Here is a 17,458-nt window from a genome sequence, read left to right as displayed (position 1 = left end):
TCGTTCAGTAAGGAGACATTAAACAGAAGGAAATCTTTGTAGGAACAACATACTTCCTGTTTGTATCTTCCGCAGCCAAGAGAACATTATGACTAGAGAGATAGCAAACCAGATTACAAAATGATAGGGAAAAACAAAATGAAAACCCAAGGATTTTGAATATAAATTTGTATGCAAATAATTTGAGGCATTTTGTTTTGCAAGAGTTGGTCTGTAAAATAAGTTGACCTGTAAGCACGTAACCTAGCTATTAAAACGGAATGATAGATTGGCCAATCGCCTCATGACAGTTTGTGCAGACCAATAATTATGTTACAAACCTGTTTGCTCGTCGAGATACTAGCTTCCCCCATTTGGCACCAGTTGAATACTCCAGAATTAGGTGGATGTCAGTTTCATCTACTGGTTTGCTTGTAACTAGAAGATAAGTAAAATAATTGTTTGAAGACTCTAGTACTTATTATAAAGCCATTAACTAAAATATCAATATTACAACACTTTAAACCAGTGTTTTTCAAAAAAAAATTTCCAGTGACTCACTTTAACCAAATAGCCACCCATTCGCGACCCACACCACATTCCCTTACTACTTAATGTGACAGGTGAGCCTGCTTGCTCCTCAGAATTCCACTACAATCAGGTTCACAAGATGAGAGGACAATGCACAGATCAGGTGCAGAGTTCAGCCGGTTCCTTTGTGAAAACGGGAAATCCCACCTCACACAGGTAAATCACTGTGAAGGTCAATGGCAACTTACTCAGCACTGGATACTCCTAGGAGATGCTAATCCAGAATGATGACAATCTCACAGACCTATGGTGTGTTTTTAATGGTCTGTCACAGGTCAGGTGCAGCAACTCAGTCTCCTCATTTGGAGTCAACTGCAAGTTAATAACTAACTCTGAGGTCTTGAACTCAAAGGGATTTTTCACCCAACTCTTCTCTTTCAAAATATCAAACTTCTCTGGAAAGTAGCGACACAAACTGTTGATCAGTGCAGTTTATAAATAAAGTTTATTGACAGTTTCCTTACTAACACTGTTTTCTTCAATGTGCTGAAGCAGTGTGAGGAACATGTAATAGTTGAGGCTTTGTAGTCATATTTGCCAAACTTTCAATTACTTTTGGAAAGATTCAATTTGTTCTCATTATTTCCCCAAACATAACACACAGGCTTTGCATCCTGATTTGCGTTGGCACAATTAACAAAATCATACCTCAAAAACTCATCTTTAGTTTATTTATTAGTGTCACAAGTTGGTTTACATTAACACTGCAATTAAGTTACTGTGAAAATCCCCTAGTCGCCACACCTGTTTAGGTACACTGAGGGAGAATTTAGCATGGCCAATCCGCCTAACCGGCACATCTTTCAGACTATGGAAGGAAAGCGGAACACCCGGAAGAAACCCACACAGACACGGGAGAACATGCAGACTCCACAGACAGTGAGCCAAGCCGGGAATCGAAACCAGGTTCCTGGCGCCGTGAGGCAGCAGTGCTAATATCGTTATGTTCCTGATTTTAGTTTTTTCTTTGCACGCTGTCCACTGGAGGTCCTGGTGTTCTGTTCATAGCTAACATTTGTACTGCTCGGTCCTCTCATGGACTTCATGATGTGGAGATGCCGGCGTTGGACTGGGGTAAACACAGTAAGAAGTTTAACAACACCAGGTTAAAGTCCAACAGGTTTATTTGGTAGCAAATGTAATTAATGATACACTACTCTCATGGACTTAGCAGAGCAGCAACGCTCTCTCCAGCAGATTCAGATGCAAGATCTTGGCCAGTAGGCATATCAGTTATTCATGTCTCTGGCCTTCTCTTTCACGTAACAAAATGATCCATGTCTACAATCGGCTGTCGATGGTAGCCATGATATGGAGATGCCGGCGTTGGACTGGAGTAAACACAGAAAGAAGTCTCACAATACCAGTTTAAAGTCTAACAGGTTTATTTGGTAGCACAAGCCTCTCGCTTTCGGAGCTCTGCCCCTTCATCAGGTGAGTTGCCTGATGAAGGGGCAGCGCTCCAAAAGCTAGTGGCTTGTGCTACCAAATAAACCTGTGAGACTCCTTTTCTGGTAAGCCGATTGTAAGAAAAGAAAATTGGCACCAAGTGCACCTATGTGCACCTATGTTGCTTGCTGCCAAGTGCATGTACAGGATGCTGGCCTGTTTATTCTTGCCTCATGTAATTAATCATACACTGTACTGCAGCGAGAATTTATCCAGAGAGAAAACAGGAAAAGGGATCAGGTGATCTTTGGGGATCATTTTTGGCGACCAATTTTTCAACATCCCGTGACCCACCCACAGGTCACGAACCCCACTTTGAAAAACACTGGCTTAAACATACATTTAAACATACTTTGCAGGTAGAACACAGCAGACATGAGCATCAGCACTAACAGGTCAAAGATATTACAAATTTCCTGAACTCCACTTCCCACTATCTGTGAGGGCATGTTGATCAACAGCAGAACTCTAGCAATTCAGAATCAGAATATTTCTGCAACGACAGCATTGTTTAATATATTAACCTCCCACATTAGCATTCCAATGGCCTGCACTGCTGCCTGGGTGCAACATGAAATCACAAAAGGTTAGTATGCAGGTACAACATGTAATTAGGAAGGAAACAAAATGTTGGCCTTTATTGCAAGGGGTGGGGGTGAAGTACGAAAGTGGCAAAGTCTTGCTACAGCTGTATAGGGCACTGGGGACACCGCCCCTGGAGTACTTTGCATAGTTTTGCTCACATTACCTGTTTTTTTCCCAATTGCCTGGGTGAATTGCCTCCAACAAAACTCAAGCAGCTCGACACTATCCAGGACAAAGCTGCCTGCTTGATCAGTACTCCTTCCACAAACATTCACTTCCTTCACCACCGATCAACAGTGGCAGCAGTGTGTACTATTTACTAGATGCAGCACAGGAACTCACCAAGGCTCCTTAAGAAGCACCTTCCAAATCCACGACTGCCATCATCTAGAAAGACAAGGGCAGCAGATGCATGGGAACACCATGACCTGGAAGTTTCCCTCCAGTCACTCACCAACTTGTCTTGAAAATATATTGTTCCTTCACTGTCACTGGGTCAAAATCCAAGAATTCCCTCCCTAACAGCAGTGTGGATCTACCTACAGCTTAGGGACTGCAGCGGTTCAAGAAGGCAGCTCACCATCATCTTATCAAGGGCAACTAGGAATTGCCAATGAATGCTGGCTGAGCCAGTGATGACAAACCCCTTAAATTGAATAAAGAACAAATAAAAACTGTGCCCCATTCACTATTACAGTGTACTCCACATTTTCCTAAAAAAAATAAGCAAATTGATGACTGTACACCCATCTGGATAGAAACACAATGCAGCACGAATTTAAATTTAAACAATTCTGAAAGAGATTTACATAAAATGGTGTGAATCAAGTCGAGATGCACCAAGAAGTTGATCTAAAATTGAAACACCTTGAGTGATTCAAAAACCTTTGCAAATTATAGATTTAAGTGCTAGACACATGCTTATCCACATTGGAATATTTTGTGCTCAGTTGTCACCTTGATACAAAGGAAAAAATACACACTTGTTCATTCTACATATTATTACTGTACTTTATAAACAAGTTATGAACATTTTCCTCAAGAATTCTCTTTTTTTTTCCTGCTCTGTTTATTCCCAAATATGACATGGATCTCCAGGGCCTGTCAACTGCTACAAAACGGTCACTAGAAGGCTTGCAAGAACAGCTCAAGCTCATCTATCATTTTTTTCCTCCCATTTCCAGAGTACCTTCTTTTAGAAGTACAGCATGTTCTATCATGCACGAGATTGTGAACTGAATGACAAAGCCAATTTTAACATGCGTTTCCATCATTATATTTCGAACTAAAAGCACTAGTAAGATCACAACACTCCCAGCAGCATCTGATATTCCACCAAATAATTCGATATCACAAAGGTACATTCCACAATTTTATTTCCCTACCCTTTTCATGTACAAACGTGATTAGTACCTTGTATGATAAGTCAATCACATGATCTGCTCCCATGCCCTGAATCAGTCATATTCTCCATTAAGTCTTATGCTTCTCTTACCTGCACCATCACTCCCAACTCCCACTAACATTGGTTTATTCCAACTTCTACCATGCTTTCCTATATGCCACCCTGCATCAAAACATTGCTAACTATCTGTTGCAAATTTGCTCTATTATGACTCAAAAAGAGACTTTGTTTAACAGGATAAAGCCCTTGTCCCCAAAATCCTTACGAGTGTTTGTTGCTATCAAATTCAACTATTCCGCAGCCCTCCTTGTTGACCTCCTAACCACTGCTCTCCATAATCTTTGCCTTGTTCAAAACATTACAGCTTGTGCCTTGCCTTACACTAAGATGTGCTTACATCCTTAATTGGTTCCATATCCCAATCCATTAGATATAAAAGTAGTCTCTTCTACAAACCCCTCAAAGATCAAATTGAACACGGAGAACTCCTTCAGTATCAAGACCCCTCTCAACTGTTGTCCTACCATTTGTGACAGTAAACATTCGTAGTTTGGCCTTTTGGGGAACTCTCTCCTCAAGCCTTATTGACTCATTCTTAAAAACTTCAAAACCCATTTTGTTAATCAGGCCATCCTATACAATCCACTTTCTTGGTCACAACATGACTTTGTTACGATTGGTGAGAAAGTTTGGGATGTTCGTTTAATTGAAGGTGCCAGACCAAGCTGTTCATGTAGGCTGGTGTTTCCAAGATTATATAAGTGAATTTAGTCAAATATTACTTTATTGGTACAGACCAGTCACATGCTCCTGAAGAACTTCAATAAGGTCAGGCGTAAGACGACTTCCCATGAGCACTTCACACCCTTCCTTGGCAAGGCGATTTGCCATGACTGGCGCATTTCCGCCTAATGACCATCGTACTCGAGGGAGACCCTGGGTGGCTTTCACCAACTTACGAAACAGTGTTTCATTGGAAATAAAACGTCTGAAAATAAAAATAAACATAATTTTGCCATTTTTTTAAGAATAGGATCATTAGAATTTTAATAGGATGAGAGGCTGCTACTTGGTACCTGTGCTGTCTCTGAAATAATTATCCATTCAGCCTTGTTCCCCATACCTTTATTCTTTTAAAAATAATACTCTCTTCGGTTTTAAATAGTATTAGCATTCTGCCTTCTCTCAATTTCTGGTAGGGCATACTACGTCCTCACGCTTGACATAAATATTGTCATGACTGCGCCCATTATTTGTTTGCTGGCCAGAAATTTATGTCCTCTAGTTAGCAACTCAATCAAATTGCGGAAATACAGCCGACCTGGTTTAAAAACCACCCTCGCTACATCTACCCAAGAATACCTGTCCAGTTATAAATAAGGACCTTGCCACCCATGAACATAAAGCACTTTGAGACATCAAGCAGTGGTGAAAGGCCCTAAATAAATTCAACGCACCAAGGCTCCTTAGGCAGCATCTTCCAAACCTACAAATGTTACTTTCTAGAAGGACAATGGCAGCAGATACAGGGAACACCACCATCTAGAAGCTTCCCTCCAAGCCACTCACCATCCTGACTTGGAAATACATCGCCGTTCTTTCATCATCGCTGAATCAAAATCCTGGAACCCCCTCCCTAACAGCACTATGGGTGTAACTACACCTCAAGGACTACCTTGGTTCAAGGAGGCAGCTCACCACCACTTTCTCTAGAGTAACTAGGGAAGGGCCAGCGATGCCCATATCCCATGAATGAATAAAAGTCTTCCTGTCTACACACTGCCCCTCGGTGACATCATCCAGAAGTGTGAATTTGCTTTAAAAATGTTCCTGTGAAGCACCAGGGGATGTTTTATTACCTTTTAGGGTGCTAAAGTTTTGTTGTTAACAGAGAAAATTCTGGAGGTCTATATTTAGATCCAGCACATATCAAAAGCCTTGCTGTAAGAAGTAATTAGGCCACAGTGCAATTAGAGGAAGTTTTTTTTGATGAAGAAAGCAAATGGTTGGTTAATGAATGGAACTGCTCCAACATAGAAAGCAGTCATTAGTGATTTGTCAGACAACCAGTACACATGTTCACACTACTTTTATAAACAAAACTGGAGCTGGAAACTGAACAAAGTTTTAAGTTTACAGATAGCAACTTGGAAAGCAAACACAAAACAGCTTTGGCACAGTTGGCAAGGTGATTTAATGAGTGAGAAGTGACAATTCACATGGGCAAATTCAAAGTTTACTAAAGGCGTAGGCAGGGGGCAAAGTACAAATTCCAAAAGGTCAATAGTGAGTCTAAACAAAACATGCATACAGCCACACATTTGAGCAATGTGACCAATCTTCACTGCCATATTAAAAAAGGCAGTGGATGTAATGTAGAAAAGGGAACCAAAGAAAAAGGCTTCTGAACAAGAGGAAACAATTAAGGCTCCAAGGAGACATTATTTAAATTAGATAAGTTCAGTTGACTCCCAGTTACAGCTTAGAAAGTGAAAGAAAGTATCGTCAGTTTGGAATTAACAACTAACCAGATGGTCATAAATATATGGAAAATAACGAACAGCAAGGCAGCTGATGTGAACAATTCATGAGAGAATTAGAAACATTATTGAATGATTAAACAGTATTAAGCTTGGGGGAATCAATAATTTGTTGCAACTACAGTGTTTTGCATCCTCAACTTCCTTATGGAACATATATAATCTAGGTATGTTTTATAGTTTATTAGAAAAATGCAATCCATGAATTGACAAAAACCAATAAGGAGGATCCATGCCCAATCACTGGTCCACTGCCTGGCAAATCTCAGGCAGTGGTGCTGAGCATTTTATATGAATATATACAAAGTAGGTCATTTAACTCCTCAAGCCCGCTCTGCCATTCAATAAGGTAATGGCTGATTTGTTTTCAAGGTTTGCATTCCCAACTACTCTGATAACCCTTGATTCTGTTACCCAACAAGAATCTATCTACCTCTGCCTTAATAATATGCAATCACACTGCCGCCGCAGGCAGAGCATCCCAAAGGTTCATGATCCTCAGAAAAGAAATTCTCTTTGCCTCTGTCCTATAAGGGCAATCCCTAATTTTGAAAACAATGCCTTCTCATTCTGGACTCACCCACAAGAGGAAACATCTTTTCCACATCGACCTTGTTAAGGCCATTCAAGATTTTATATACTTCAATCAAGTCACCCCTCACTCTTTGAAACTCCAGTAGAAACAAACCCAGTCCACCTAAACTTTCCTCATAAGACATCATGCGCATTCAAGATATCAATCTAGTAAACCTCCTGAGCCACCTTCAATGCAATAACACTCTCCCTTAAATGAGAACAAAACTGCACACAATTAGTTTTATGTTAAATTCTTCTTGTGATAAAGGTTAACATTCCTTCTTGATTACATGTGAACGTTTGGAGACTCATGCACTAGAGCACCTAAAGATCCCTCTGCATCTCATAATTCTGCAATTGCTCTCCATTTAACACTCTGCCTTTTTATTCTTCCTACCAAAGTCAACAACTTCCCATTTTTAGTTTAGTTTATTTATTAGTGTCACAGGTAGGCTTACATTAACGCTGCAATGAAATTACTGTGAAAATCTCCTAGTCGTCACACTCCAGTGCCTGTTTGGGTACACTGAGGGAGAATTTAGCATGGCCAATGCACCGAACCAGCACTTCTTTTGGATTGTGGGGTGACCCAAACCAAAATTCAAACCTGGGTCCCTGACTCCGTGAGGCAGCAATGCTAACTACTGTGCCACCATGGCGCCCTAGTATTTTCTCCTCTCAGCAAATTAATTCTACCGGGAGTTTATGCTTCGCACGGTGGCACAGTGGTTAGCACTGCTGCCTCACAGCACCAGGGACCCAGGTTTGATTCCCGGCTTGGGTCACTGTCTATGTGGAGTTTTCACATTCTCCCCGTGTCTGTTTGGGTTTCCTCCGGGTGCTCCGGTTTCCTCCCACAATCCAAAGACGTGCAAGTTAGGTTGATTGGCCATGCTAAATTGACCCTAGTTTTGGGGGGGTTTAGCAGGGTAAATATGTGGGGTTACAGAACAGGTTGGATTGTTGTTGGTGCAGGCTCAATGGGCAAATGACCTCCTCCTGTACTGTAGGGATTCTATGATTTGCAACAGATGAAATTCACCCTGCGTGCAGATGGAAGCAAGTTCCATTAAATGACCTCCTTGGCCAAGGTTCCGCTGAAATTCGAACTCAGGATCGCATGTTATTAGACAGATGCTTTAACCAACTAAGCCACAGTACCAACTTATACTCCATCTGCCAGACTTTTGCCCACTCACTCAGCCTTTCCATGTCTGTCCGCAACCCCTTTATAACGTATTTTCCTACCTACCTTTGTGCAAAATGGACTTAAACAATGGAGAGGGCATAAGACAGCCATGGCACAAATTACTATTCAGAATGTCATAATTCAGTAAATATGATGTTTTAAAAATTATTTTTCTATAATTCAAACCAAATCATAAATTTTCTAGTACACACTATAGTTAGGTCTCAATTCATTAAATATTTAAGTTACATTTTAATAGAAAAGAAGAAAATTAGGAGGTTAGGGAAAATGTTGTGTTCATCAAGGAGATCCTAGTGCTGAGAAAACTATTTACACCTATTGGCACTTGTCAGCATTCTCAACTCAGTAACAGCAAGATCAGAGACAGCATGAAGTCTATTCTTCCTTAGTGTGATATTAAACCAAACTCCGAAGAACATTAATGTGTAAACGCAATTATTTATTCGGCATGTGCACCTGCCTTCCTTGCAGTTTCTTTAAGCAAGGATGATGAATGGTTAAAGATGCATTTACAGTGTGGCATGGGTGCAAAGATGCTTTTGTTTAGCTATAGCAAAATAAATGCAAAAGAGACAAAAAAGTACTCAATTCCTCAGCCAATGCATCTCACTTTAAGCCATCCAAAAATTTAGAGTAAAGTGCGACAGAAAAAATTCCCTGTGCTCTCCATCTCAACTCAGCAATTTGCAAAAATAATTTAAGTGACTATTCTATTGTTGTTGGATATTATAATTACTATTGTAATTATCTGGCTGAATGATGATTTGATCCAGAAAAAAACCCACAATTAAAGCTCAAGTCTGCATGATAGAGTCAGAATGGAAACGGGCCCTTCAACCCAACTTGTCCATGCTGACCAGTTTTTACCATTAAGCTAGTCCCAATTGGCCCGCCTTTTTGGCCCATATTCCTCGATACCAATCTTACCCACGTAACTGTCTAAATGCTTTTTAAAAGACAAAATTGTACCTGCCTCTACTACTGCCTCTGGCAGCTCGTTCCAGACATTCACCACCCTCTGAGTGAAAAACAACTGCTCCTCTGGACGCTTTTGTATCTCCCCTCTCACCTTAAACCTATGCCTTCTAGTTTTAGACTTCCCTACCTTTGGGAAAAGATGTTGACTATCTAGCTGATCTACGCACCTCATTATTTTATAGACCTCTATAAGATCACCCCCAAGCCTCCCATGCTCCAGGGAAAAAAGTCCCAGTCTATCCAGCCTCTCCTTCTAACTCAAACCATCAAGCCCCGGTAGCATTCAAGTAAATCTTTTCTGCACTCTTTCTAGTTTAATAATATCCTTTCTATAATATGGTGGCCAGAACTGTACATAGTATTCCAAGTAGGGGCTAAAGGGATCAAGGGATATGGGAGGAAGGGGGAAATCAGGACATTGAATTCGATAATCAGCCATGATCAAAACGAACGGCGAAGCAGGCTTGAAGAGCCGAATGGCCTACTCCTGCTTCTAGTTTCTATGTTCCTATATTTCTTACCAATGTCTTGTACAACTTCAACAAGACGTCCCAATTCCTATATTCAATGTTCTGACCAATGAAACCAAGCATGCCAAATGCCTTCCTCACCACCCTGTCCACCTATGACTCCATTTTCAAGGAGCTATGAACCTGTACCCCTGGATCTCTTTATTCTATAACTCTCTCCAACACCCTACCATTAACTGAGTAAGTCCTGCCCTGGTTCAATCTACCAAAATGCATCATCTCACATTTATCTAAATTAAACTCCATCTGCCATTTGTCAGCCACTGGCCCAATTGATCAAGATCCTGTTACAATCCTAGATAACTGTCCACTATGCCACCAATCTTGGTGTCATCTGCAAACTCACTAACCATGCCTCCTTAATCCTCATCCAAATCATTAATAAAAATGACAAATAACAGTGGACCCAACACCAATCCCTGAGTGACACTGCTGGTCACAGGCCTCCAGTTTGAAAAACAACCCTCTACAACCACCCTCTGTTTTCAGTCATCAAGACAATTTTGCATCCAATTGGCTACCTCACTCTGGATCCTGTGAGATTTAACCTTATGTAACAACCTACTATGTGGTTCCTTGTCAAAGGGCTTGCTAAAGTCCACGTAGACAACGTCGACTGCACTGCCCTCACCTATCTTCTTGGTTACCCCTTCAAAAAACCCAATCAAATTCATGAGACATGATTTTCCACTCACAATGCCATGCTGACTGTCCCTATTCAGTCTTTACCTCTCTAAATGCCTGTACATCCTGTCTCTCAGAATACCTTATAACAGCTTACCCTCTACAGAAATTAGGCTCACCAGCCTGTAGTTCCCAGGCTTTTCCTTGCAGCCCTTTTTAAACAAAGGCACATTTGCCACTCTCCAATCTTCAGGCACCTCACCTGTGGCTGTCGATGTGAGATTCAAATATCTCTGCTAGGGGACCCACAATTTCCTCCCTGGCCTCCCACAATGTCCTGGATATACTTCATCAGGTTCTGGGGATTTATCTACCTTGATGAACTTTAAGACTTCTGGCACCTCCTTCTCTGTAATATGCACTCCTCAAGACATCACTATTTATTTCCCCAAGTTCCCTAATATCCATGCCTTTCTAAACAGAAAACACTGATGAGAAATATTCATTTAGGATCTCACCCATCTCTTGTAGATCCGCACATAGATGATATACCAGGAAACTCAAAACAGCAATGCAGTCACAATTGATTTTAAAGAAATTACTGCTAAGTGGAAATCACTGATGTAATGCTTCCTGAAATTGTGCTGTCACTACATTCTCCAGAGACCATAAAGCATTATCAACATTTAAAGCCATCTATGTCCAATATGCTGAGACTCATTCATGCTAATTCCTTACTCAGATGCAGCTCCAGGTGGAAAGAAGTATGCAAAGCTTTCAGCCAACTGTTCCTCTGATGTGATGTAATTATGATGGACAGTATTCTTGCTTGGTTTGATGCCAGCTTTCTTTAGCAGAGCAACTCCATCTGCAACAATGTCAAGACAGCCACCAAAACCTACAAGGGTAAAATTTTAAAAATTGCCTGATTAATGCATAAAAGAAAATGAAATATAGTTACTATGATAATATCGGAAACGCAGCAGCAAATTTGCACGCAGTACATTATAATGATGAGATCATTTGATTTCAAGTGCTGATTGAGGAATAAATATTACCGAGCCCACTAGAAAACTCCTCAGTTCTTCTTAAAATGCCATTTGACATCTACCCAAGGGCAGGTAGAACCTCAGCTTAACATCTCATCTGAAAGATAAAGTGGAGGGGTATTTTCCAGGCCCACCATCTCGAATCGCGGTAGCCCAGAGAATCTAGCATCAGCACAAAAATGGGTTTTGCACCAGGCATCAAAGATAGCGTGATGCTCCCAGACCCTGCCCACTGTCTGCGATTGGGTTCCCGGCCATAGCAGCAGGGTTCCTGACTATAGCAGGCGGGAACCCAATAAATATTCAAATTGCCTCTTTACCATGTAATTACCCGGCCTGGAGGCCGATTCAATGGCCTCCCGCTGTACAGCCGCTTCTCCAGTTGGATCAACAGTGGGCAGGTTTCACTACAGATCTTCACAGTCGTGGACTTGGCACATTGGATCCCAAGGGTCCAAAGGGCACCACCAACCCCCTCAGCAAAGTGGGGTAATCTCCTCCCTCCACACCACACAGGCAGTGAGTAACACCCTACCTAGACCCCCACCCTCAGACCCCAAACAGGTCTCACTTCCTCTTTTACAAAGCAGAAACCACAGGCTTCAATCAGGCTTAGCTTGCACTATCAATTAAACCATTTCAGATGCATCCATAGCTGCGGCTGCCACTGAAGGCTTTTTGAAATTGACCGATCAGAAAGACTTCTCATTCACTATGACCTGAAGGGGATCTTAGGGGAAGGGGAGCAGGTTCAGGTCGGGTCACACTCATGCTGGTTTGTTCAGTGGGGTGTTGGTTACCCATTCCCTGTGAGTGAGGGGAGGATGTTTTGCTACATTAAAGGTGCTGGATAAAGTGCTGCGGCAGCACAGTGGCGCAGTGGTTAGGACTGCTGCCTCACAGCACCAGGGATCCAGGTTCAATTCTAGCCTTTGGTGACTGTCTGCGTGGAGTTTGCATGTTCTCCCAGTGTCTGCGTGGGTTTCCTCCCATAGTCCAAACGTGTGCAGGTTAGGTGGTGGATCGGCCATGCTAAATTGCTCCTTAGCGTCCCAAGATGTGTAGGGTTAGGGGGAATTAGCAGGGTAAATATGTGGAGTTCCAGGGATAGACTCCATGGGCTGAATGGCCTCCTTCTGCACTACAGAGAATCTGTGATAAATGCAAGTTATTATTGAACATCCCCCAATGATTTCCCCAAACACCTCACCCAAAACAGACAAATGGGCCTTTAATAATCCAGTCCTGCTTTATTCCCACTTGTTTTTCCAAAAATGGGGAGTAAAGCTAGACAATCCATAGCTGCAGTTATACTAGCACCCAACAAATGAAGTAGTAAAATTATAACAGAAAATTCAATAGTCAGCTGGTCAGGCATTTTTTACTTCAGATGCTCAGCACTATATCCAAAGTACTTTGCTCTTGCACTATTAAATCCATCAATTTGCAGATTTCAGGTTTGTTTTGCATTTATTGGCCTGTGAATAGACCAAAGGGCCTCCCTCTTGCTCAATGTTTAGCAAGATAACACTAAATGTTTCATCATTACTATTACTATGCAAGGGTGTGGGGAAAGGAAATCTGGTGCCCTTACCCGGTCTATATGTGACTCTAGACCCACAACAATGTGGTTGATTCTTTGACTTTTAACGGCCCTTTGAAATGGCACAGCAAGCTACTCAGCTTAAGGGATGGGCAACAAAATGTCACCCACACCTCATGAAAGAGAGAAAATCTTTGTAACATATATAATGTGAACAGGACAATTGCAGTACCAAAAGCAAAATGTCCTTTAAACATGCAACATTCAGTAGACTGTCAGTAGTAGGAAAAACTTATTTTTAAATATACAAATTCAATACTTTTTTAAAAATATACTTTGTCATAAAATATTTGCAAGAACATTACAAACATTCCAAAATAGCCATCGCGCAAAAAGCAATAATAATATTCAGGTTCTTTGCATACATTAAGTAACACTCATATTTCAATACAGTAAAAGGAAACGTTTCAGACATTTTACAATAGTCTTACAAATGTTGCAAAATTATTTTTAAAGGTTGTCTATATCGAACAAGTTGAACTCTGATTCTATGATCTTTGGACACTAAGGGGCAATTTGCTGATTTAGCACCTGCTGGTTTTTTTCGGCATGTTCTGTTTTTATTTCAGGTGTCAAACAGTTGCAGTGTTTAGCATCATAATGTTAACTATCACTGAATCCCCCACTGTCAACATCCTTGGGGTTACCATTGACCAGAAACTCAACTGGACTAACTACATTAACACAGTGGCTACAACAGCAGGTCAGAGGCTAGGAATACAGCAGCGAGTAACTCACCTCCTGACTCCCCAAAGCCTATCCACCATCTACAAGGCATAAGTCAGGAGTGTGATGGAATACTCCCCACTTGACTGGATGGGTGCAGCTCCAACAACACTCAAGAAGCTCGACACCATTCAGGACAAAGCAGCTCGCTTGATTGGCACCACAAGCATCCCCTCCTTCCACCGCTGACGCGCAGTAGCAGCAGTGTGCACTATCTATAGGATGCTTTGCAGCAATTCACCAAAGATCCTTTGGCAGCATCTTCCAAACCCACAACCACTTCCATCTAGAAGGACATGGGCAGCAAATACATGGAAACACCATCACCTACAAGTTCCCCAAGCCACTCACCATCCTGACTTGAAAATATATCGCCATTCGTTTGCAGTCGCTAGGTCAAAATCCTGAAATTCCCTCCCTAACAGCATTGTGGGTCAACCCACAGCACATGGACTGCAGTGATTCAAGAAGACAGCTCACCATCACCTTCAAGGGCAACTAGGGATGGGCAATAAATGCTGGCCAGCCAGAGATGCCCATGTCCTATAAATGAATTTTTTAAAAAGTGCCCCAAAGCAAATCATTAAACTTATTTTCACACAATACTTTCATTCCTTCAAAAGAGATCCACCCACATCTAGGGAGCCTGGAACTTTTTTTTCCCTTTCTCAACTCCAACTGTGTTGCTTTATCTGGTGATTTGCTGTTCAGTCATTTCCCTTACATGTGCAGAGCCCGGAGCCCTATTCATTGTGCAACGCACATTCTTTGATTGAGCCGCTTTAACCCATTTGAGTTAATGGAATCCTATAGAACAACAATCTTTTCCATTCACATGCCTGTTTAAAATTCACCACTTTCCACACATTTTATGCCCATATGCTTTAACAAATATGCTGAAAGAATGGAAACAGCTAAATATAGGAGATAATATTGAGAATGAGTGACAAAACAATTTTGAAAACAAATTTTACACAGCTTATAAAAATTTACAATTATATGACTACATTAGCTTGGTAAATTCACTCATGGGAATATGGTGGCATAGTGGTACATACAAATTGGGAACAATAGGCCACTCGGCCCCTCAGCCATTCAATATGATTATGGCTGATCTGACTGTACCCACTGCTCCACATTCTCACCTACCCTTGGTAACTTTACATCCCCTCACTTATCGAGAATCTATCTGCCTCTGCCTCAAAATAATCAGACTCAAATGGTAACGTCACTGGACTAGCAATGCAGAAGCCCTGACCAATGGTCTGGGGACACAGGTTCAAATCTCATTACACAGCTGGTAGACTTTAAATTCATTTAATAAAATCTGGAATCGGTAATAGTGGCTAATCATCAATTGTCATAAAAATACATTCAGCTCACAATGAAGGAAATCTGCTATCCTTCTCTGGTGGGATCTACATGTGACTCCAGACCCACAGCAATACGGTTGACTGTTATTTCTCATCTGAAATGGCCTTGCAAACCACTCAGCTCAAGAGAAATTAGGGATTAGCAACAAATGATGGCTTTACCAACATCCCATGAAATAATAAAGAACTCAGCACACTTGTGCATAAAACTAATTTCTCCACTCCTTGCTCAAATCAGGAACACATAGCAGGGAACCACAAACTGTAGCTTGATATTTCACAATCAGTAATCCCAAGAAAATGTTTAAGGTCAATTACTAGGGGGCATAGGTTTAAGGTGCGAGGGGCAAGGTTTAAAGGAGGTGTACGGGGCAGATTTTTTTTTTTTATACAGAGAGTGGTGGGTGCCTGGAACTGGTTGCCGGGGGAGGGAGTGGAAGCAGATACGGTAGTGACTTTTAAGGGGTGTCTTGACAAGTACATGAATGAGATGGGAATAGAGGAATATGGTCCCCGGAAGTGTAGGGGGTTTTAGTTAAGTCAGGCAGCATGGTCGGTGCAGGCTTGGAGGGCCAAAGGGCCTGTTCCTGTGCTGTAATTTTCTTTGTTCTTTGTTAAATGGTATAAGGCAGGAATATTAAAACAAGCAGTAACAGGGAGTGCACATGAAATGCCTGAAGACACAACCGAATCAGGGGAAGGATCTAACAAGACAGGAAAGCAGTGGAGGTTGGGGCCCAATAGTTTTAACTTGGCAAGGCCCCAAGGTTAAGAGTACTCTCCCCAAATACCATCAGATCACTGCGATCCCCATGTACTTCCAGACTCTGGTCCCTTTCAACCAGAATCTATTTGAGAGACAGCCCCTTGTGCCTGCTCTGAGTGGCCTACTCCTGATGGATGTACATACATATGTATTCAAACTCAGATCCACTGCTAGATCCTAAAAACCTTTGTGGTGCTTACAAACCCTTGGGTTGCACTCTCAGTGCTTCCTGATGTTAGATTAGAGAAACGGTGGGATTTCCACCTAGACCTGGTGAACCTTAACTTATATATATGCCCAGGATCCATGTTTGCATACCCGAAGAATTCAAGAACACAGTGTTCACCACTTTGCTTGGACTGCTAAAAAACTGGGAAGCACCCAACAATGACAGCTATTCAGTAGACTCAACTTGGAAGATATAATTTTAACCACAAAATAATTATTTTAGATTTTATTCATATTAGTTTGATAGTAAAATAACTGATAGGTCACCCAATACAGTATTCTATTAATTGCACCCATGAAGCACAGTCCTCGAATAAGGTTTGGTACCATTAAGCACCCTTAACAAGTCATTTACAATTAGTCTAGAATTGATTTTGATGGAATTTAAGCCGGACAAATGTGAGGTGATGCAATTGGAAGGTCTACTCCGGAGGGAAAGTATAGATTAAATGGTAGAGTCCTTAGGAAATAATAGCATACAGAGGGATCCAGGCGTGCAGCTCCACAGTTCCCTGAAGGTGGCAACTCAGGTGGACAAAGTAGTCAAGAAGGCTTATGGCATGCTGGTCCTCATCAGTCAGGGCGTTGAGTACAGGAATTGGAAAATCACGTTGCAGCTCTGTAAGACTTTGGTTAGGCCACATTTGGAGTATTGTGTACAATTCTGGTCACCACACTACCGGAAGGATGCTCATGCATTGGAAAGGGTGCAGAAGAGATTTACCAGAATATTGCCTGGTTTGGAGGATATGGACTATGAAAACATAGAACATACCCTTCGGCCCACGATGTTGTGCCGAGCTTTATCTGAAACCAAGATCAAGCTATCCCACTCCCTATCATCCTGTGCCTATTCAATAACCGCTTAAATGTTCCTAAAGTGTCTGACTCCACTATCACTGCAGGCAGTCCATTCCACACCCCAACCACTCTCTGCGTAAAGAACCTACCTCTGATACCCTTCCTATATCTCCCACCATGAACCCTATAGTTATGCCCCCTTGTAATAGCTCCATCCACCCGAGGAAATAGTCTTTGAACGTTCACTCTATCTATCCCCTTCATCATTTTATAAACCTCTATTAAGTCTCCCCTCAGCCTCCTCCGCTCCAGAGAGAACAGCCCTAGCTCCCTCAACCTTTCCTCATAAGACCTACCCTCCAAACCAGGCAGCATCCTGGTAAATCTCCTCTGCACTCTTTCCAGCGCTTCCACATCCTTCTTATAGTGAGGTGACCAGAACTGC

At 41.8% G+C, this 17,458-nt stretch overlaps 1 protein-coding gene across 1 annotated transcript in view; it reads right to left on the bottom strand.

Annotated features, from left to right (window-relative positions):
• adpgk2 (ADP-dependent glucokinase 2) overlaps window positions 1-17,458 on the bottom strand; it is a 33,891-nt gene that overhangs the window by 14,518 nt on the left and 1,915 nt on the right. Inside the window, exons 2-4 of the mRNA XM_078229593.1 lie at window positions 11,206-11,365; window positions 4,807-4,997; window positions 321-417 (exon numbers count right to left, since the gene is read on the bottom strand). Coding sequence (XP_078085719.1) covers window positions 321-417; window positions 4,807-4,997; window positions 11,206-11,365 — 448 coding nt within the window. The remainder of the gene's footprint in view (window positions 1-320; window positions 418-4,806; window positions 4,998-11,205; window positions 11,366-17,458) is intronic.

This window comes from Mustelus asterias, chromosome 15 (assembly GCF_964213995.1).
Source record: "Mustelus asterias chromosome 15, sMusAst1.hap1.1, whole genome shotgun sequence".
NCBI lineage: Eukaryota > Metazoa > Chordata > Chondrichthyes > Carcharhiniformes > Triakidae > Mustelus > Mustelus asterias.
This window is presented reverse-complemented; position numbering and strand designations above follow the sequence as displayed.